The sequence below is a fragment of the Zea mays genome, chromosome 1, assembly GCF_902167145.1.
Source record: "Zea mays cultivar B73 chromosome 1, Zm-B73-REFERENCE-NAM-5.0, whole genome shotgun sequence".
Taxonomy (NCBI): domain Eukaryota; kingdom Viridiplantae; phylum Streptophyta; class Magnoliopsida; order Poales; family Poaceae; genus Zea; species Zea mays.
This window is the reverse complement of record NC_050096.1, coordinates 302,247,783-302,270,032: the sequence shown is the minus strand read 5'-3', so window position 1 is coordinate 302,270,032 and position 22,250 is coordinate 302,247,783. Positions and strand designations below refer to the sequence as shown.

Here is a 22,250-nt window from a genome sequence, read left to right as displayed (position 1 = left end):
CAAAAGTTGTTGGACTATATGATCTGGACATATTATAATTTCAAACAAACACCCCCTAAATTGGCGTCGATCATTCATGAATCATACAATATTATGGAAATGATCAAGCTGTACTTTCTTTAGATTCCGGTCTAGAGTATGTTCCCATTCACTGGTTAAGAAAATGGCTATCAAGAACGAATTAACCCTTTATTCTTTTTTTAAGTACACCCCTCCTGAGGAAAGAAGAGTAGGACAAAAGATATGGAATACAATAAAAAAATGATCTTTATTTATTCTTTCCTTCCTTTATCCCTATTCATATAGAATTCCTCGTGAACTAATGCCAATTTCTTTCCATTTATTAATTGCTATAACGAGTGATTTATTCCAATATTAAGTTATTACCGAACAAAGAAAAATTATATTATATAAAGATGAGATCAATTCGGAAGCGTTTTTTTTTTGTTATTCTAGCAGACGTAATTGCTTTGGTCTAATTTTGGGCTTTCCAATAAATTTTATCTTATCTAATACTTTCCTCCGAGTTCACCACAGCAAAGTACATAATTAAAAACACTTTTTGAAAACTAAAAAGAGCCATAAATAACACTGCTACTCTCACTGCGCTATTGCTTGAGCGAACCATCAGCCTCTGATTGGGGGGCTTTCTCAACTGTCAATCCACCGTTCTCGCCTCAAAAAACAGTTTTAAAAACAATTCAGAAAATGAATATAATACAAACAACACATTTGAAGTGAATTCCTCAGGGTTGACCGAGTTCCTCGGTGCATTGCAAAAGGAATGACATCGTAGCAAAGGAAATGTCTGAATTCTGATACTACATACAGTGTGGAAGTCTACTATCAGGTAAGTTAAGAATCAACTGCTCATTGAAGAACAAGGAGTGACATCAATCTTGTTTTCATAAATGGAAGCACAATGACAATTTGTGGCCCGTCACAAATTACATAATACCAGAGGTTGTGTTATTCTTTTTTGAGAATCAGAGGGCTATCACAATGTTAAATCATCCCACCAAGTAATTCCACGGTTCAATACATTTGGAACTTCGCTTTAGTCTTCTCAAATACTTGTTCAGCAATCATGGCTCCATTTCCATCTGCCTGCTTTATCTCCATGTTGGCCTTCTGATAGTACCCAGTTCCTCTGAGAGCATCAGCAATGAAATCATCAAATCCAATGGCAATTGCAGCTTCTGCCTTGGCTCCATACACCAGCCTCTGCAGTACAGCATTGAACAAGATTGCTATCAGTAACATGCTCCATATATTCTATCATATGAAGAATATGTAAGTTAAGAAATCAACCTTAATCCGGGATAGATGAACAGCACCAAAACACATTGGGCATGGCTCACAAGATGCATAAATTTCACAATCCGACAGCTCAATTTTCCCAAGCTTTTTGCAAGCCTAGTTTACAAAAGATACATTGGTTATAAGAGATGAGTATTCTCTTGCCTTAACAATGAAAGGAAAACTAATGTAGAATGCAGCGAACACTGAATGAAAAATATTTCAGAACTATAATGCCAAAAGTTAGGCGGAACAAACACGATACTTTTTTTAGGTTCAGTGACCTTGAAAGCATCTAGTTCCATACAATCTACTGCTAATGAAAAAAAAATAAAAACAAAGTTAATGAAATATTAAAGACCAACCATCAGTTTTAACTTTTAACTCCTCACAGAAATATAAATAAATTTTGCCAGTTGTTGATTGGTTCGTTTTAACTGACTTCAGCTGCAGATAATCATCTTAACTTACTGGAACTAAATTTGAACCTTGCAAATTGAATGTTTAGATGGAATGAGTCATTCCACATCTGTAAAAGATGAATGTAACATTTGACTATTTACATGCTGAATGTGGTACTAACACCAAAGCATGGAAGGAGTAACCAACTGGATGGTCAAGGGTCCACATATTAAGATGCCCCGGTGCAAGCTAGAGAGGCAGTCAACAGAGCATCCTACCTCTCTTATCGCAGTTACTTCAGCATGCGCAGTTGGATCAGTGTTCTTCAAAACCATGTTATGGCAGCTAACTATTACTTCATCATTATGGACAACAACTGCACCAAATGGTCCTCCATCGCCGCAGTCAACTCCTCGGTATGCTTCCTCCACTGCCTTTGATAAAAATTTGTGGTCCCTGTCTTGCACAGCTGTTTGATAAACCAAAGCTCAAATAAGCAAGTCCTTTTTCACAGTAAGGAATAACAGTGTGTACAGGAATGCATAGGTTGTATTAGTTGAATCTTGAATGCCATGCATGCGATGAAATGGGGACAAGACAATATAGAGTTTAGTGGACGAGGAAGCAACAATGTCACCTTCCTGATGACCAGCAAATGCTGAAGCAACTGAGATCGTCCCGTCCTTGGACTCCACAACTACAAGAGGGGGAAATATCATACACGAGCCATCTAGATTAACTAATATTTAGCAAGTACAAATCCAAAAGGAAGAAAGATATAACTCCTTAGCTAGATTAATTGTACACTTCAGCTCATGTGAACATTCTATTCCCGAATGATGAAAAAATAGCAACCATATTATCACATATAAGCAGGCAAGATGCTTTTGGAGGTAAGAAGATCAAGGCCATGAAGGAAGATTGGTGTACACAGATTATTTTAGCACAGCATCCCACGGTTCCACAGCAGGAAAACTGGATTTCCAGCAGATGGATACCGTACAACTGCCACGTAGATGGTATAATTGATCGGTTTGTAGGCTTGTAGCAGAGAGGGAGCAGACAAGGCACTCCCTGCTTAGCTTCAGCTGCTCAATGGTGTCGAACAAGTTTTCATACAGAATTACAGATAATCCCGTGCAAACACACACACAACATTACTAGCACCACAATTCGTAAATTGGCAAGTTGTGTAGCCATCTTTTCCCACTCATTAGGATTTAGGATTTAGGAAATTACAAAACTAAGCTTCCGTGCTGCCTCTAGTAAGTTGGGAAAGGAGGCAAATTTCCCCCTTTCCAGTCCGAATATGCATTGGCTGCAGAATCGAGACACCGACGAACAGAACAGAACTGAACTGAACAGAGTATTGTCCTGACTAACGCAGACTGGTTTAAATCCCACTACTCCGATCCTGCTACAACACTCAGAATCTACTCCTCCCAGTCTGTCGCCGCCAAGTTCATCTTCAGCTAAAGCCACCGCGAGCCGCCACGCATCAAACGCCGCCACCACCAATTCTGCGAGTTCCTAGTTTAATCAGGATACGCAAAACCTGGAACCCGTCCTCTCCTTATGCCGAAGACCAAACCTGTCAGTCACCGCTCAGCGACCAAGACCGGGGGGCACCCCAGGATCTCCACACTTTCACTTCGTGGATCCCGAATTTATGCCTTAGCACACGGACCCGAGAAACCCGCAATCGCAGGCCGTGACATGTAGTACTAGTGGTAGCAACCATGAGATAGAGTAGTAGACCTACCCTTGGCCTCCTCCATGGCGATGGCGGGAGCGGAAACGGCCGAGATTGCACGGAGAACGGGGAGAAGGAAGGGAGAGAGATGCGTGGCCTGCCGCTGCGGCCCTTGGCGTATAGCAATAGCAATAGCAGTAGCAATATAGGAAGAGCTCCGAGTCCCTGCCACGTGGGCCAGGCGAGGGGCGGGGCCCGTTCCCGCGCGACCTTTATGCGGACGGGGAAAGCGGAAAGGCAAAAGGGAAAAGAGTGGTGGGCCGTGGGCGCCAGCCGCCAGGTGACGCGACTTGGACCGTTCGTGGCCGTGGCCCCTCGGGCTCGGAGGGAGCTGCCTCAGATGCGGTGAGTGGGCCGGGTTCACGGTCGTGGGCCGCGCCGTAGCGAGTGCTGTTGAACTGGACTGCATGCGCTGCCCTCTACTTTTCTCTGTACGTCGTCGATGCGTCACGGAAGCACGCGGCGCACGTGCGAGGAAGCGAACGTCCGGTCGTTAATTTCTTTTTCACCAAATATAACGTAAATGATAATAATAATAATTCTCATTCGATTATTAATGTTATAATATAATATTAATTTTTAGTATGATATCTCATTACGGTTAAATTTAACTAAACATAGTATAACATTATTGGTTATTATTAACGTTACAAATATGTGAACTAAACAACACCATATGCTTGATTGACTTGTCACCGCATCATGCATACCATTGTCATGCAAAGAAGCTTCCGCATGACTGCATGAGCTAGTCCACGGCCGTTCCTGCACAACACCAAAATATAAAACTTCCTACAACCACTTAACTTTCTAAGTGTCTCTGACCCGTCGAAAGTTAGGTAGTGTTTGGTTCGGTGTAAACGAGGGATGTGACGGGATCAACTCTGGGCTGACCCCGTCCCTTATTTTTTGAGGGATGACCTCATCCACCATTTTTGAAGAATATTTCTTAACCCTGACTCTGGACTTTCAAACCAAACGCAGGTTAAGTTAGAATGATCTCATCTCATCCCTCTTCATCCTTCCTCGTCCCTCCATCCAAACACTACCTAATAACTTCCAACAGCCAACAAGGCCCCCTCGTAAGTTATGAATAACTTTCTATGACCAGTTACTACTCTCGAGAGTTATCGATAACTTCCTACGGGCTGTTAAACCTCTCGAAAGTTATCAGTATCTTCCTACGACCTACAGTAGCCGTCAAAATGTAGTTAGTTCAACCTAACGGCGTGGGGGCATGTAGACGGAACCCCACGCTAGAAACACTCACTAGGGTCGATCTAAGGTGGCCTTCCATATAAGGACAGCCTCGGCGTCGACCTCGGTTGGCGATGGCAGGTCATCTCGACCAACTCCCTCTTCACCGGCTCCAGCCGCAGGGCATTGGAATAGTTGGAAGTTAAGCTAATTTTCGACTAGGTTGGGAAAAAGCTCGAGCTCGCAGCAGCTCTGCTCGGTTCGACACTTAGAACGAGTCTGAGTCGAGCATGTTTTTGTGGCTCGTGAGAAGAGCGGGATAGCTCGGCTCAACTCGCTGTAGCTCGCGAGCTGACTCGTGACTCGACCCAACAACAATTTGTTACATAAAATTCTAATTAACATACAATATTAGTATTGAGTAGACAATTAATTTATGTTATTTGAAATTACTATATAAAACTAATATATTTTCTATATTATATTAGTAATATATCTAATTTACTAATTTAAAATATGTTATTTAAAATATTTTTAAGATTTTATATAATAATTTAGAGAGTAAATTCATGTTTATGGATAGGCTCGTTGGCTCGGCAAGCCAACTCGCGAGTCAGGAGCGAGCCGAGCCGAGCCGAGTCGCTTTTTAAAGCTCATTAGATGTGCGAGCCACAACGAGCCAAATATTTTCACCCCTACTTCTGACCAAATATTTTCAAGAGTGTAACTTTCGACGGTATCGCTTAACTTCTAAAGGTTTAGCTAACTTCCAAGAGTTTACGGCTAGCTTTTCTATACTATACTTAAAGCACCAGTTTCAACAGTCGTCATACGTCATTTTTTTTCAAATAACCCCTCACAGCTATTTCAAATTAATCCGCTGCACGTCTATAGATCCCAAACGACGCCCGACACGGGCTAGATGCACGTGGGCCACAACTATGGCACATGCACGTCATGTCGGCCTGCTAACTGTGTCGGGCCAGCCTGTTAGCCCGTCGATCCATTTAATTAAATCAGCGTAACGACGCCCGACATGGGCTAGATGCACGCGGGCCACAACTATGGCACAGGCACGTCATGCCGGCCTGCTAATTGTGTCGAGCCAGCCCGTTACCCCATCGATCCATTTAATTAAATCAGCGTAAAATGTTAAAAAACGGTGCAGGAGGTGGGGTTCAAACCCATGCCCTGATGGAAGAAGGGCGGGAGACACTGGGTGAAACTGTTTAACGAGTAGAACATCACACTAAGATGTTTTTAATATTGAATATAAATTGTATAAAGGTATATATGTTTTTTTGTAAAATAAAAAAATAATCGTGTCGGGCCGGGCCAGCACTACGGGCCGAGGCTATAGGCCAAGCACGACACGACGTTTTTTTGCTCTTACAAGCATTATGTCGTTTCTGAGACCACATTAGCGCAATGGACTACATGGTGTTTGAGGTTGCTAAATTAGATGGAGCAACAATGATTTGTCACACTAACAGCAAAATGAAAGGTTATTTGTTGGTTTTAAACGTTAGTAATTGCTACGAAGTAGCGTAATTTATATGGAGTGCATCCAGTTTTTATTGATGTCTGACTTTAGCAATCACTCCATATTTTGATCTATTTTTTAAGTTTGATTTCATAGGACTTATTTTATAAACTTGATCTCACAAACTTTCTCTTATTTGGTCTTTGTATGATAGAATTATATCATTTTATAATCTCTGTTCATTCAGTCAATCGTTGTGAACTATCTTCTAATCACTCACTTCATTGGTCGTGTTGTACTAAGACATATTTGCATGGAGTAAACAATAACATCAGTTAGCCAAATCAGAAATTATATTATACAGAGAGCGGAGACAATCAATAAAAAATCTTGAATTTTTTTTGATGAATAGTTTACGTGGGTATTGTTGTAAGCCGTCGCAACGCACGGGCAATCGACTAGTAGAGTTTAAACTCTACTGAGTTAACCGATTTGATGTAGTGCTGACTTTTTTGGGCGTGGAGCAAAACTTGATATAGAGACTCATACACAGCATATTTATATATGTACGTATATTATATTTATCTGTATATTATATTTATCTACGTGTAAAATTATACACATATTATTAAAAATTTGTACTCAATGCTTAAAAGTTTATATGATGATAAATATAAAATAAAGCCACAAACATTTATTTATTACTTGATATCACGCTAAAAATATCTTCTAACATTTTATGATACAAAGTCGTCTATTATACCATTGAGATCAATCTTATGCAACAACCTTTTCTCCATACGTAGAATCGTCAAACTATTTAACCTCTCTTAAGTCATTGCTGACCTCAAATAGTTTCCAATAATTTCAATTTTAAAAAAGCTTCTCTTCACTAATGCAACCGTTACAGGTATAGTAAATAATACTCAATAAGTAATTGAGAAATTTTATTACAATCTAAAGGAGATAGGACGGTGACTCGGCGCTTTTTATGTATGTGTCTAAGACAAACAAATCTTACGGGAAAAAAATGCTAGCATCCAGCGGCTGGGACCCACTGTATTTGGGGGTGCGGACCCCTCAGGGGCGACCTTGTCCACTATGGAAGCGAGCATAGAGCCTAACAAAATATATCTACTTACGGTAGCATGTCATGTCAATGATGTTTGATAAACCACGTGATGTAACCACGGGACAACAGACAATACATACTTTTTTCAATTCTGTGCTGAGGCTGAATACCATGCTATTGCTAATAAGGCGAATGAGGTGAGCTAGCTGCGCACATCCCCTCACCAGGAGTACTCTGGTCTATTGCGACAACGTCAACAATGTCTACCTCTCTGTCAACCCTTTCGAACATCAGCTTACTAAGCATGTCGAGTTCGATCTTCACTTTATTCGTGAACGTGTTGTTGTCGGGACATCCGCATCCATCACGTCCCGACAAGCTCGCAGTTTGTCAACATCTTCACGAAGGGTCTTCTCTCCTTGCTGTTCTCGGAGTTTCAGTATATTCTCAACATCTGTCGCGTCTAGACTTTCGACTCCAGGTGGTGTTAGATGTTTGTGCTCTTTTTGTAATTACTCTAATGGGGCGTTTGGATCCCTTCATTTTAGAGAATTGAAATTCACTTAACAAAGTAACCTATTTAGCTTGGAATTTGACATTCCACCACTTTCCAAAGTTCCGATATAAGCTTATCTCAAATTCATGTGGTGGAGGATGATAAATGATTTTATGTATTACTAGAATTTGTTTCTACTCTATAATTTATAAGACGATCTTCGACTCACTTCTCTATAGTAAAAATGTAGCACATAAATATCTCCGATATTTTGCGAATAATAGTATACTGATATATTTTACATAAAATCGAATTAGTTTAATTAATACATGTCTAAATTATTATTATTAGAATGAAATTTAATTCCAACGATTCAAACGGAGCGTAAAGATTTTGGCAGTGGTCCAACTCATGTACTCCTTTTCTTCTAATATATACACACACGTAGCCCATCCTGATTAAAGTTAGGGTTTCTCATTCCAATAATAATATTCAATGAGTTGGAACATTCCTATGAAGGTGCCAATTCCAATCGAGTAACCATTGGACCACACAAATTATGCCAAATGGCGTATGTGCTAACATGGTGCCGTGGAAGTGTCTGATTTGCCATACCTTTAATTATTCGTTTTCTCTCCTATTCTCTATGAATTCAAAAGAGGCTGCTGGATAAACAACAGAGCTAGTACTGGCATCAAGTACTACCAAGTGGACCAATTTCTCAACTACCATGCCAGAGTCTAGGATTTTTCAACAAGATGCTTGTAATATTCCTTGGTCCTTCCAGTGGTTACAATTACAATGTATTCTCATGCAGTTCTGACTTGTGAGGATACGCGGGCCTTCAAGGTTGAACACCCGCTCCTGCTTTTTCTGCGAAAGGAAAGAGGCGTCCTCTTGCGTTGATGGAAAGCTACAGGCAAATTGGCTTCTGGATCATTCGAATGCTGAATACCATGCCAATATGCCATGAATCAATCTGCTCAGGCAGCTGCATAACTGTTCTGAGAGCTTTGGGCTGCTATAAGTACAGACAGAACGAGAAGCACCGGCTCTAACACCATTCATCTCAGATTCAGAAGCCTTCAACTTCAAATCCTTGCATTTTGAAGGTAACCTTCTTGTCTGCTCTGTTGGACTGTTTCTATCTGTGTAGATGCAATGACATAAGTCTCCTTATCCAAGGGAGACAAATAGAAGTAGCTTCAAATCGCATCTAGGAAGCGTGTCGGACAATGGAAAGCAGTGCACTTGCATCTAGAGATCATCTTCACTCCTGTAGCTGTAGACAACACCTACTGCTTCATTCTTCAGGCAGCCAGTAGGGTGCGGGGCTACATCTCTGTCAGAGACCTACAGGCGCCAGCACAAGGTGAAGAGGGCGCAGGAGGAAAGGAACCAAGGGATGGCGTTCAAGTGGTGGGCCGTCGCATTCGTAGGCCTAATCTCCGTGTCAAGGGAGCAGAATGGATAGAGTAATGGGCCTTAGGCCATAGCTATACAGGAATATAAAGCAAGCGTGTAATAGGAAGATGGACAGAAAAATATACCAGAACAGAGTCAGTCTGCTCCTTTGCCTATCTGTATTCTTCCCTTCCTGCCTGTCTTCTGCTTCTTCCTCGCCAAGGCGATAACAAGTGGTATCAGACTTGGTGTCCGATCTGGCGGCTCCGCTCCACTACACAAGGCGCGCGAAGATGGCAGGTGCACCCGATCCAAGCGTGACGTCGGCCCTGGAAGCGCAGTCCAAATCCATGGAGGCGCAATCAAGGACGCTGGCGACTCAATCCCAACTTCTTCAACAACTCTGTGATCGATTGGAGTCACAAGATCACCGATGGTCCCAGATGGAGGATGCGGTCAAGATGAACACCACCAATATCTCCAAGTTACAGGAGAAGCTGGGTGATGGAGAGATTGAAGCATTCCGAACGGATCTCACCCGTTCCTTGGGCGACCGCGTCGAAGCACAGATCGCACAATTGGAGGCAGCAACCTTGGGGCGTGTCGACGGATTGGTGACCGAGACCTCCAATCGGGTGGCGGTGCTGGAGAACGCCACCTCGGCGTTCGAGTCTTGGCGGCCACGAGTCGAACATTCCGTGGACGGCATCAGGAACTCCGTGGACACCTTGCGCTCGGACCTTGCTCGGCTGACCCAATTCCTCGAGCGCAACAACAACACCACAGGAGATCATCGCGGCCAAGACAGCATCCTTGGACCATATGTACCAGCGGGAGAGCACACATCTGCTTCCCCGACTTGTACTGGAAGGCCCGACGGGCACGGCACTGCAACTACTAACCGGGAGTATGGTTTTGGGAAACCACACCCAATCCAACTCCCGATCAATGGTATATGTTCTTCTCAACCTCGACGTGGTCAATCTGAGTTCCATTCTGTACCTTGCGGTCGCACTTTTGACATGAATGGGGTTGAGGGGCCAGGGCACTTTTCAGCCAAGAATTTAGGCAACCTACCCAAAATTCACTTCCCATCCTTTGATGGAGATAATCCTCGGTTGTGGCAAAAGCGCTGCGAGGATTATTTCATTATGTATGAGGTAGATCCTGCTGTTTGGATTCGAGTTTCATCTATGCAGTTCACTGGACCGGCTGCCCGTTGGTTGCAGTCAGTAGAGTCGAGAGTATCCACTATGTCCTGGGGAGAGTTTGGTAGGTTGATTTTAGAACGGTTCGGCAAGGACCAACACCAGCTGTTGCTCCGACAACTGTTTAGCATCCGACAAACACATTCTGTGGCTTCTTATGTAGATGAGTTCTCTCAACTAGTAGACAAATTAAATGCCTACCAAACCATGTCTGACCCCTTATATTACACGTTGAAATTTGTTGACGGTCTTCGTGACGAAGTCAAAGCTGTTGTTATGCTTCACCGCCCATCAGACCTCGATACTGCCATGGTTCTTGCACAATTGCAGGAGGAAGCTGGGGCTATGATGAAGAGAACCGGTTCCAAATGGGGTGATTCTACTACTGCATTCAAGCCTCGGCTAGGGGCTGCACCAGCTCAACCTGTTAAAGAACCCAAGCACATGACTGCTTTGTCCACAGGCGACAAATCCATTGGGGGTACTTTACCATCTACAGATGACCGTATTGCCTCATTATATGCCTATCGCAAAGCAAAAGGGCTCTGCTACAAGTGTGGTTTGCAATATAACCGTGGTCATCGGTGTTCAGACACAGTACAACTACAAGTAGTGGAGGAATTATGGCAAATGGTACAATGCACCAATACTGAAGCAATTCCAGAATGCGCCGAGGTGTCTGAAGACAATGTTGAGATTAATGTGTTGCAATTGTCACAAGCAGCTGTGGATGGGTCTGAGGCCCCTCGCACTATGAAATTTGTGGGTCACATAGCAGGCATGGATATCTTGGCACTGCTTGATTCTGGGAGTTCTCATTCTTTTTTGAGTATGGCTGTGGCTTCTTCTATTCCTACAATTTCTACAATGGACCAGCCAATGAAGGTTCAGGTGGCAAATGGGTCTTACATGAGCTGTGCAAAACATATTGTGGATGCTTCTTGGTCCATTAGTGGGGTTACATTTTCATCCACATTAAGAGTATTACCCTTGTCCACATATGATCTTATTGTGGGGATGGACTGGTTGGAGAGTCACAGTCCCATGCTCATACACTGGTCACAAAAATGGCTCAGTATTCCTCTTCAGGACACCACAGTAACCTTGCATGGAGTTAAGTCCTCAGTGTTACAGACAGCAGTGATACAGGTCTGTAGCTTACAAGGATTATCTGACAAAGAGCAGACTATGGTTGCTGATCTTCCTACTGATATCCAAGAACTTTTATCTCAATTTTCTTCAGTTTTTGACATACCCCATACCATGCCCCCAGTGAGAGAATGTGACCATCAGATTCCGCTCATTCAAGGAGCCAGACCAGTGCAAATGTTGAGTTTGTGATCCAAATTCTGAAGAAGGCGGCCAAGTTGGCGAGCGAAGCGGAGGCCCGTCGCCGGGAGGCTTGGGCCGGAGCGCAGCGAGGCCAACTGGCCTTCCCGCAGCCCAGGGACGCCTGGGGGGTGGGGGGGGCGGAGCCCCCCCCGGTACGGATCGTTTTAGGGTTTCACCTCTATAAATATCTTTGTAAGCCGCAGGAGATATCTATCTCAATTGTAAATCTCCTGCGATCTGTAACCACCCGAAAATAGTGAGAAGTTGCCTGCCGGCGCCCGTGGTTTTTTCCCCTTCACTTTGGAGGGGTTTTCCACGTTAAATCCGTGTCTTCTCTGTGATTGATCCTATTTTGTGTCGCATTTATTTCTAACAAGTGGTATCAGAGCTTTGGTTGTTTGGTGATCGGTGTGCTAGGGTTTCCTGCCGGCGCACGGATGTCGACGACAATGAAATACGATCTTCCGCTGCTGGATCTCGACACGCGTTTCTCGCTGTGGCAGGTGAAGATGCGGGCAATTCTCTCGCAATCTGATCGCGACCTGGATGATGCCCTAGATGGATTTGGCAACAAGGATGCCAGGACGTGGACAGATGAGGAGAGGCGCAAGGATCGTAAGGCGCTCGCACATATTCACCTTCATCTGTCTAACAATATTCTGCAGGAGGTTCTGGCAGAGAAGACAGCCGCTGCTCTCTGGTTGAAGCTGGAGTCGATCTGTATGTCAAAGGATCTGACCAGCAAGATGCATGTCAAAATGAAGTTGTTCTCCCACAAGTTGCAGGAAGGAGGATCCGTTCTGACGCACATATCGGTGTTTAAGGAGATCGTGGCCGATCTGACGTCTATGGAGGTAAAGTTTGATGATGAAGACCTAGCTCTTCTTCTCCTGTGTTCCCTCCCTGCATCGTTTAGCAATTTTCGAGATACCATCCTATACAGTCGTGATACTCTAACCGTGGCTGAAGTGTATGAAGCTTTGACTGCGAAAGAAAAAATGAGACAGATGGTTAACTCGGAAGATGCTGCTGGCTCGAGTGGAGAAGCTTTGTATGTCCGTGGCCGCACTGATCAGAAAAAGTCCAACTCAGGTGGCAAAGGAAAGGGGAAGAACCAGAGGGGTCGCTCCAAGTCAAGGGGGCCATCCGATGAATTATTTTGCAAATACTGCAAGAAGACGAACCATGTAATTGAGAACTGTTACAAACTGCAGAACAAGGAGAAGAGGAACAAGGAGAAGGGTAAGACTGGAGGTACTGTCTCTGTTGCATCCGAAAATAATTCTGATAATGGTGATGTTCTTATTGCCTTTGCTGGTTGTGCTGCTGATGATGCCCAATGGATCCTCGATTCTGCTTGCTCATATCATGTTTGCACTAAAAAATCTCTGTTTAGTACCTATGAAGCTGTGCAGAACGGAGGTACTCTTCGGATGGGTGATAATTCCCCTTGCACTGTTGTTGGCATGGGCACCGTGCAGATCAAGATGTTCGATGGGATTGTACGCACATTGACTGAAGTACGACATGTTCCATCCATGTCCAGGAACCTCATCTCTCTGAGTACTCTGGACACAAAGGGCTACAAGTATACCGCCGGTGACGGTGTCATGAAGGTAACAAAAGGCTCTCTTGTGGTTATTAAAGGTGATTTGAAAGCTGAAAACTTATATGTGCTTCGAGGTAGTTCTGGCTCTGCTAATGCTGTTGTTGCATCTGATTCTGAGACTACTAAAATTTGGCATATGCGCCTTGGCCATATGAGTGCACCTGGTTTGGCAGAATTGAGCAAGAGAGGCCTTCTTGATGGCTGCCATGCTGATACTCTTGATTTCTGTGAGCACTGTGTTTTCGGTAAGCATAAAAGGGTAAAATTCAGTTCTGCTGTTCATAATACCGAAAATATTCTTGATTATGTTCATGCTGATTTGTGGGGGCCGTCACGTATACCTTCACATGGTGGTGCTCGTTACATGTTGACTATCATTGATGATAATTCACGCAGAGTTTGGCCTTATTTTCTTAAGAAAAAATCAGATGCCTTTGAGTCTTTCAAGGTTTGGAAGACTATGGTTGAGAAGCAGACTGAGAGGAAGCTGAAGGTTCTGAGAACTGACAATGGTATGGAGTTTTGTTCTGGTGATTTTAACTCTTTCTGCAGGAAGGAGGGCATTGTGAGGCACCACACTATACCATATACACCTCAGCAGAACGGTGTGGCAGAGCGTATGAATAGAACAATAATCTCCAAGGCTCGGTGTATGCTGTCCAACTCAGGTTTGAGCCGCAAGTTTTGGGCTGAGGCCGCTTCCACTGCTTGTCATTTGATCAATTGTTCACCATCCACTGCTATCGATAAGAAAACTCCAATTGAGGTTTGGTCTGGTTCCCCCTATGATTATTCTCAGTTGAGAGTGTTTGGTTGTACTGCATATGCACATGTTGATAATGGTAAACTTGAGCCTAGAGCAATTAAGTGTGTTTTCTTGGGTTATGGATCTGGTGTTAAAGCATATAAATTGTGGAATCCTGATACACAGAAGGCATTTTTTAGTAGAAACGTTGTGTTCAATGAATCTGCCATGTTTCCTTCGGTTGTATCTACCAGTGCTACTAACCAGAATTCTGAGTCTATCAGTGTGCAGGTGGAGCACGGAGGGGATGTTGATGATCATGCTCCACCATCTGCTGAACCTGCTGAAAATTCTGTTTCTGAAATTTCATCACCTGTTGTGGAGTCTCATCCCCAGTCTCTTGCTGAAGGCCGAACTAGGAGGCAGATAGTTCGGCCCCAAAGACTGATTCAAGAGTGCAATGCTGCTTTTGCTTTGGCTGTTGCTGAAGAAGTTGATAATGTTCAGGAACCATTGAATTATTCAGAAGCTATATTGTGTACTGATAGTGAAAAGTGGATGGGTGCTATGCATGAAGAAATGGAGTCTCTTGATAAGAATGGCACTTGGGAACTAGCTCGGCTGCCTTCTGGTAAAAAGGCAATTAAGTGCAAATGGATCTTCAAAAGAAAAGAAGGTATGACTCCAAAAGAGCCTCTGCGCTTTAAAGCAAGGCTAGTTGCAAAAGGTTTTAGTCAGATTCCAGGAATTGATTACTCTGATGTCTATTCTCCTGTTGTCAAGCATAGTTCAATTCGTACCTTTCTTAGTCTTGTTGCTGTACATGACTATGAGCTTGAACAGTTAGATGTGAAAACTGCTTTCTTACATGGTGATTTGGAGGAGGACATTTATATGGACCAGCCAGAGGGGTTCATTGTTCCTGGAAAAGAAGACTATGTGTGCAGGTTGAAGAAGTCCTTATATGGTCTGAAACAATCTCCCAGACAATGGTATAAGAGGTTTGATTCATTTATGCTTTCTAAGGGCTTTCAGAGGTCTCAATATGATAGTTGTGTTTATCTAAAATTTGTTAATGGATCACCTACATATTTGCTGCTATATGTTGATGATATGTTGATTGCTGCCAAGAGCATGAAGGAAATCACTGCTTTAAAGGCACAACTTAGTAGCGAATTTGATATGAAGGATCTGGGTGCTGCAAAGAAAATCCTTGGCATAGAGATAGTCAGGGATAGGAAGTCTGGACTGCTGTACTTGAGCCAGAAGAATTATATTGAGAAGGTCCTTCGTCGTTTCAACATGCAAAATACTAAACCTGTGAGTACTCCGTTGGCTCCTCATTTTAAACTGTCTGCTAAACAGTGTGCTGAAACTGATGCTGAGCTTGAATATATGTCCAAAGTTCCATACTCTAGTGCTGTTGGGTCACTCATGTATGCTATGGTTTGTTCTCGTCCTGATTTGTCTCATGCTATGAGCGTTGTTGCTAGATACATGTCTAATCCTGGTAAAGAGCATTGGAAAGCTGTTCAGTGGATTTTCAGATATCTACGTGGTTCTTCTAGTGCTTGTTTATGTTTTGGTAAATCTGGAGATGGTCTGATTGGCTATGTTGATTCAGATTATGGTGGTGATTTAGACAGGAGGAGATCTCTTTCAGGTTATGTCTTTACTATTGGAGATTGTGCTGTGAGTTGGAAAGCTCGTTTACAGGATACTGTTGCTTTGTCTACCACAGAAGCTGAGTATATGGCAATTGCAGAAGTTACTAAGGAAGCCTTATGGTTGAAAGGTATATATTCAGAGTTATGTGGAATTAAGTCTTGCATTACCATCTATTGTGATAGCCAGAGTGCCATTCATCTCACCAAAGATCAGATGATTACTGAGAAATCCAAACATATTGATATCCGTTATCACTTCATTCGTGATATCATTGAAAAAGGGTTGGTGAAGGTATGCAAGATCAGTACTGATAATAATCCAGCTGATATGATGACAAAGCATGTTTCTGTTGCTAAGTTTGAGCTATGCTCAAACTTAGTTGGTATTATAAATTAGTCCTTAGTGGCTGTTGGCGTCGGCAAGATAATGATGCATTTGTTTAAGGTGGAGCTTGCTATTATGATGCTACAAGGAATTTGTCTCAAGGTGGAGTTTGTTGAGTTTGTGATCCAAATTCTGAAGAAGGCGGCCAAGTTGGCGAGAGAAGACACGGATCGTTTTAGGGTTTCACCTCTATAAATATCTTTGTAAGCCGCAGGAGATATCTATCTCAATTGTAAATCTCCTGCGATCTGTAACCACCCGAAAATAGTGAGAAGTTGCCTGCCGGCGCCCGTGGTTTTTTCCCCTTCACTTTGGAGGGGTTTTCCACGTTAAATCCGTGTCTTCTCTGTGATTGATCCTATTTTGTGTCGCATTTATTTCTAACAGCAAATGCGACCCTATAGATATGCTCCTGCATTGAAAACTGAGATAGAGAAACAAGTGGAAGAAATGTTACAATCAGGCATTGTCCAACCTAGCCAAAGTGAATTTTCCTCATCAGTTATCTTGGTGAAAAAGAAAGATCATACATATCGCTTTTGTGTTGACTACAGACATTTAAATGCTTTGACTCTCAAAACCAAATATCCAGTCCCTGTTATTGATGAATTCCTTGATGAGTTACATGGGGCTGCGTGGTTCTCTACCCTTGATTTAAGGGCAGGTTTTCACCAAATTCGCATGAGTCCAAAAGATCAACACAAGACTGCATTTCAAACTCATCACGGCCATTTTGAGTTTAGGGTGATGCCTTTTGGTCTTTCAGGAGCACCAGCAACTTTTCAGAGTGCAATGAACTCAACTCTTGCTCCTCTTCTCAGGAAATGTGTGCTGGTCTTTTTTGACGATATACTGATCTATAGCAAAACCTGGACAGACCACATTAATCACTTACAACAAGTTCTCCAAATTCTTCAGAAGGATCAATGGTTTATCAAGATGTCTAAATGTGCCTTTGCCCAACAGAAAATAGGCTATTTGGGACATGTCATTAGTCAGCAAGGGGTGGCTACTGACCCATCAAAAATAGAGGCAGTGTCTTCCTGGCCTACACCTTCAAACTGTAAAGACCTCAGAGGATTTCTTGGACTTGCGGGTTACTATAGGAAGTTTGTCAAAAATTTTGGGGTGATTGCTCGACCTCTCAATGATCTATTGAAAAAAGGGGTATTGTTCATATGGACACAAGTGCATGAAGAAGCTTTTCTCACCCTCAAACAGGGCCTCACTACAGCTCCTGTACTCATGCTTCCAGATTTTTCCAAACCATTTGCCATAGAAACAGATGCTTCTAGCAAAGGGATTGGGGCTGTTCTTCTACAAAACAGTCATCCTTTAGCATATGTGAGCAAGGCTCTTGGGGTTAAAAATCAAGGATTATCAACATATGAGAAGGAATATCTGGCCATCCTGTTAGCTGTGGATAAATGGCGTCAGTACCTCCAACATTCGGAATTTTTGATATATTCAGATCACAGAAGTCTGTCCCATCTCACTGAACAGAGGCTGAGTACACCTTGGCAGCAAAGAGTGTTCTCTAAACTTCTGGGCTTGCAATATAGAGTGGTATACAAAAAGGGGGCTGACAATGGGGCAGCTGATGCCCTATCTAGAAGACCACATCCTGATTCCTCACTATTTCATGTTACTTCAATAGTACCTCAGTGGATGGATCAGGTATTGGATAGCTATGCAGATGACACCTTCTCACAACAACTCATTACTAGTTTGGCTACTACCACAGATAACACAGGACCTTATACCTTACAATCAGGCATTCTCAGGTATAAAGGCCGTGTTTGGGTGGGGACTTGTGAAGCTCTTCAGATTCAGATTATATCCGCCTTGCACGACAGTCCAGTTGGGGGTCATTCAGGATTTCCTGTTACATATCGAAGAATCAAGCAATTGTTTGCATGGAAGAATATGAAATCTATGATCAAGTCATATGTGGCAGCTTGTACAGTTTGCCAACAGTCTAAACCCGATAGACACAAGTACCCCGGGTTACTTCAACCCCTACCCATACCAGAGGCTGCTTGGCAAATCATAAGTATGGATTTCATTGAAGGGCTTCCCAGATCTGCTCACGCTGACACCATCCTGGTGGTTGTGGACTTATTTTCTAAATATGCCCACTTCTTGCCATTGCTGCATCCCTACACAGCCTTGAAAGTGGCTCAACTCTTTATGGATTCGGTATACAAGTTGCATGGCTTGCCTCAGTCGATAGTATCAGATCGAGATAAAGTCTTCACTAGCAAGTTTTGGCAGGAACTATTCAAGCTGACTGGAACAACACTTCGCATGAGCACTTCCTACCATCCTCAAACGGATGGCCAAACCGAGCGTGTCAATCAATGCTTGGAAACCTTTCTACGCAGTTTTGTGCACGCTTGTCCTACAAAATGGTCTCATTGGTTGTCTCTGGCCGAATATTGGTATAATACCAGTTTTCATTCATCATTGGGGCGGTCCCCATTTGAAGTACTATATGGTCGAGCCCCAAGGCATTTGGGATTAACGTTGACTGATGCAGTTCCTTCATTAGACCTTCAGGCTTGGCTTGACCAGCGGGAACTCATGGTTAAACTGGTTCAACACCACCTTCACCGAGCACAACAGAGGATGAAATTCCAAGCAGATAAGAAGAGGACAGACCGAGAGTTCCAAGTTGGAGACATGGTTTACCTTAAGCTACAACCATATGTCCAATCTTCAGTGGCCACTAGAGCAAATCACAAACTCAGCTTCAAATACTTTGGGCCCTTTGCAATTATTCAACGCATTGGCAAGGTTGCCTACAAATTGCAGCTGCCTTCTTCATCCACTGTTCATCCAGTTTTTCATGTGTCCCAACTCAAGCACTCAGTGGGCTCCCAAAATGTTAGTTCAGTGTTGCCTAACATGTCCATTCCTCTCCAGATACCAGAACAGGTGCTTGATCGGCGTGTTATTGTTCGAGGAGGCAAGTCCATACAACAGGTCCTCGTTCACTGGTCATCTACAGATGAAGCACTATCGTCCTGGGAAGATGAAGCAGCTCTTCGACATCGATTTCCAGCAGCGCCAGCTTGGGGGCAAGCGGCTTCTCAAGGGGAGGAGAATGTCAGAGACCTACAGGCGCCAGCACAAGGTGAAGAGGGCGCAGGAGGAAAGGAACCAAGGGATGGCGTTCAAGTGGTGGGCCGTCGCATTCGTAGGCCTAATCTCCGTGTCAAGGGAGCAGAATGGATAGAGTAATGGGCCTTAGGCCATAGCTATACAGGAATATAAAGCAAGCGTGTAATAGGAAGATGGACAGAAAAATATACCAGAACAGAGTCAGTCTGCTCCTTTGCCTATCTGTATTCTTCCCTTCCTGCCTGTCTTCTGCTTCTTCCTCGCCAAGGCGATAACAATCTCCATTTCCGTTATGTCCTTCAGCCTCTCATCGCACATACTGGATCATCTGGGAAATGCTTGACAAAACCAAGAGTCAACAGAAGCATCTAAAATCCACATTTTTTAACAAACGCAGGAGAGGTACGTGTCATTTCAATTAAGAAGAAGAAACAGATAGGGAGACAAGAACTGTCCACCCCAATTACAAGGCCATTCAGGAGTAGCCTGGAAATGGCCAATCACACCTTAAACCAAAAAGAAGCAGACATACAACTACTAGGAACAACCAGGAGCTAGGAGCAGGCTCTAAAGGGCATCAGCTCCAGCTAAACACCAAGCATCTCCTTCCTCAACTAGAGCCAACATAACACTTTGAACACAAGACCTAGCCCCCTAAAAAAAACACAAAGATTACGTGTTTCCAGATCTCCCAGGCTACCAAGATAATTAGGGTGTTGATACCCTTCCTCGATTCCTTCCCAACATTTTTTGAACTTTGGCACCACCGGCTAGAAAAATGAGAACATCCGGGTCGAGGAGCTAGCTAGGGTGATCAGGCCCAGCTCTTGTTAAACTGCTAACCAGGATTGGGTGGAACAGCTGGTTTTTATAGGTGGAAATGTAGTGAATTATTACTAACATTTTCTTTATTTATTTATTTATTTATGAAACTGCGGTGGAGTTAGTGGATGTGTTTAATACATATAGCAGGAGTTAAACTATAATTAAGAAATCCTTGTTTGCGCAAATAAATCCATAGCCGTTTTATTTTTCTTCATTTTTTTGGCTGTTCTCAGACAATTACTATTCAGAAAACTGATCTCAGTTAATCTGGCAAAAGTTTTTGCAGTTTTCTGACTCTTGAGGATGGAGGCTATTCTTGAAAGACCGAAGTACGAGTGCTTGCTGTTTGGTGTGTCCCCTGTTTTAAAAAATCCACAGCGTTTATTTATTCATCAATCAAATAATGATGTTTTCTATTCCATTTTTAAGATCTTGATGACACTCTGTACCCCTTCAGTGCTGGCATCAATCTAGCTTGTCGCAAAAACATACAAGGTGAGTAATAATGATACGAATCACTTTCCACGGGTCCACGCTTTACGAAGCGTTTGTTGTCTGCAAATGTTGAAGAAACTGCAACTTCGAAATTTGGCCACCAGATTACATGCGGCACCACCTGCATATTGAAGAAAGGCAGGTTGCAGATATGTGCCTGGACCTGTACAAGGAATATGGCACCACAATGGCTGGCCTTAAGGTACAAACTCACGTTGCATTAGTTGCTTTTTGAATCTTTACAATGACTTGTCCTATATTTTCTTCTCCTTAATTTTTGATCATGCGATCGTTATTCCCTGCAGGCATTAGGCTACGAATTTGACAACGATGAGTTCCATGCAACTGTTCATGGTACCTTGCCATATCACAACCTGAGGCCTGACCCTGTTTTGAGGACCCTCCTACTTTCAATTCCACAGAGAAAAATAGTATGAATACCAACCAGCTAGTTTTGTTTTCTGTTTTCTTGCTGTATTCTGAGATGATATGCTTGAAAAAAAATGGTCACGGGAATCATTTTTATTTATCAACCTAAAATCTGGTTACTGCAGGTGTTCACAAATTCTGACAAAGCTCACGCGGAGGAAGCTCTGTGCAGACTTGGTTTACAGGGTTGCTTCGATGGCGTGATCTGCTTCGAGACACTGAATCCCTGCAATGGTCCGAGCGCGTTCCGAGACGGCAACGGCATGCTGTTCCCAGATGAAACGTTCCCCGACTCGGCTGATCTGAATGAATCCGATGGGTTCAGACCCATATCACCCATCCTCTGCAAGCCCTCCATTGAAGCCATGGAAGCTGTAACTCGGATTGCAAACGTTGATCCCAAGAAAACAGTAAGAACACAGCTTTTCTGAAGAAAAAATGGCAAGTAATTCTGCACTGAAGATTATACGTACGTCCTAATAATCTATGTTTCAGATATTTTTTGACGACAGCACTCGGAACATAGCTTCGGGAAAGGCAGCAGGCTTCCATACTGTGATTGTAAGACGCCCGCCCTGCACATTTGAGCCGTCATTCATGTTCGAAGGGAAAGACTGAACGCAAAACTTTCTGAACTCTGCAGGTTGGCAGGCCGACACTTGTTCCAGGGGCTGACCATGCTTTGGAGAGCATTCACAACATGAAGGAAGCTCTACCCGAGATATGGGACGGCCAGGATCGGTCTGAGTCTGATGCTCTTCTTTCTCCCACTGCTGTCGAGACTCCGGTGGCTGCTTGAATCTGGGGGCTATGTATCCTTCCTGCGCTACCATGAGACCTGCTACCAATAGTTTTGGGTTTGGATAGTGGATGCAGAAGGTGTACCCTAGTAGCTTCATTAATGAGAAATAGCATTGCACTCTTATGTTAGTTCCAAATATTAATGGAACTGTATCAGTTACATTACAGCAGCGTGAGCTCAAGTCGCTGAACAAGCAATATGCAGTCAGTATTCTGCAGATGTTCGCACCATTCTCTATGTACCATGATTGTACCTCAGAATAAACTGACAGTACTCCAATTCTACCAAGCTTCAAAGGCTTACGATTACATTGCCCTCTTTAAAAGGAACTCTAGTGCCGCCTATAATTCTTGTGTTCTTTGGACAGTGGGAGCTTTTATCAGTTGCTGTTTGGCTGCCAAGGCTGGCCTAATTTTGCGAGGCCTATGCCTAAATTTTGCTCATATTTTTTAGTTCATTTTTAGTAGTTGAATGTACTGAAGTACATATTACGACCATTTAAAATTCTACGCATTCTGTTTGGT

The 22,250-nt window shown here is 43.2% G+C and overlaps 2 protein-coding genes across 5 annotated transcripts; one reads left to right on the top strand and one right to left on the bottom strand.

Annotated features, from left to right (window-relative positions):
* Nucleotides 1-852: 852 nt before the first annotated feature.
* On the bottom strand, nt 853-3,559 carry LOC100272576 (putative cytidine/deoxycytidylate deaminase family protein). Its single transcript, NM_001147041.1, has 5 exons — nt 3,464-3,559; nt 2,339-2,398; nt 1,980-2,170; nt 1,312-1,416; nt 853-1,224 (listed from the first exon to the last, which is right to left on the bottom strand). Exons 1-5 carry the CDS (start codon nt 3,477-3,479, stop codon nt 1,036-1,038), a joined length of 561 nt encoding a protein of 186 aa, NP_001140513.1. The 5' UTR covers nt 3,480-3,559; the 3' UTR covers nt 853-1,035.
* A 4,853-nt stretch (nt 3,560-8,412) lies between these two features.
* Nucleotides 8,413-22,066, top strand: LOC100193647 (Haloacid dehalogenase-like hydrolase (HAD) superfamily protein). 4 transcript variants are annotated; one of them, XM_008655648.4, is made up of 8 exons: nt 8,413-8,814; nt 20,287-20,349; nt 20,430-20,495; nt 20,600-20,697; nt 20,801-20,926; nt 21,050-21,334; nt 21,420-21,485; nt 21,568-22,066. In XM_008655648.4, exons 2-8 carry the CDS (start codon nt 20,304-20,306, stop codon nt 21,721-21,723), a joined length of 843 nt encoding a protein of 280 aa, XP_008653870.1. In that variant the 5' UTR covers nt 8,413-8,814; nt 20,287-20,303; the 3' UTR covers nt 21,724-22,066. The 4 variants fall into 4 exon arrangements, with proteins under 4 accessions (XP_008653870.1, XP_020398946.1, NP_001132215.2 ...); XM_020543357.3 differs by having other exon boundaries at nt 8,415-8,814; nt 20,278-20,329; nt 21,568-22,049; NM_001138743.2 differs by having other exon boundaries at nt 8,611-8,814; nt 20,278-20,349; nt 21,568-22,033.
* Nucleotides 22,067-22,250: the final 184 nt, after the last annotated feature.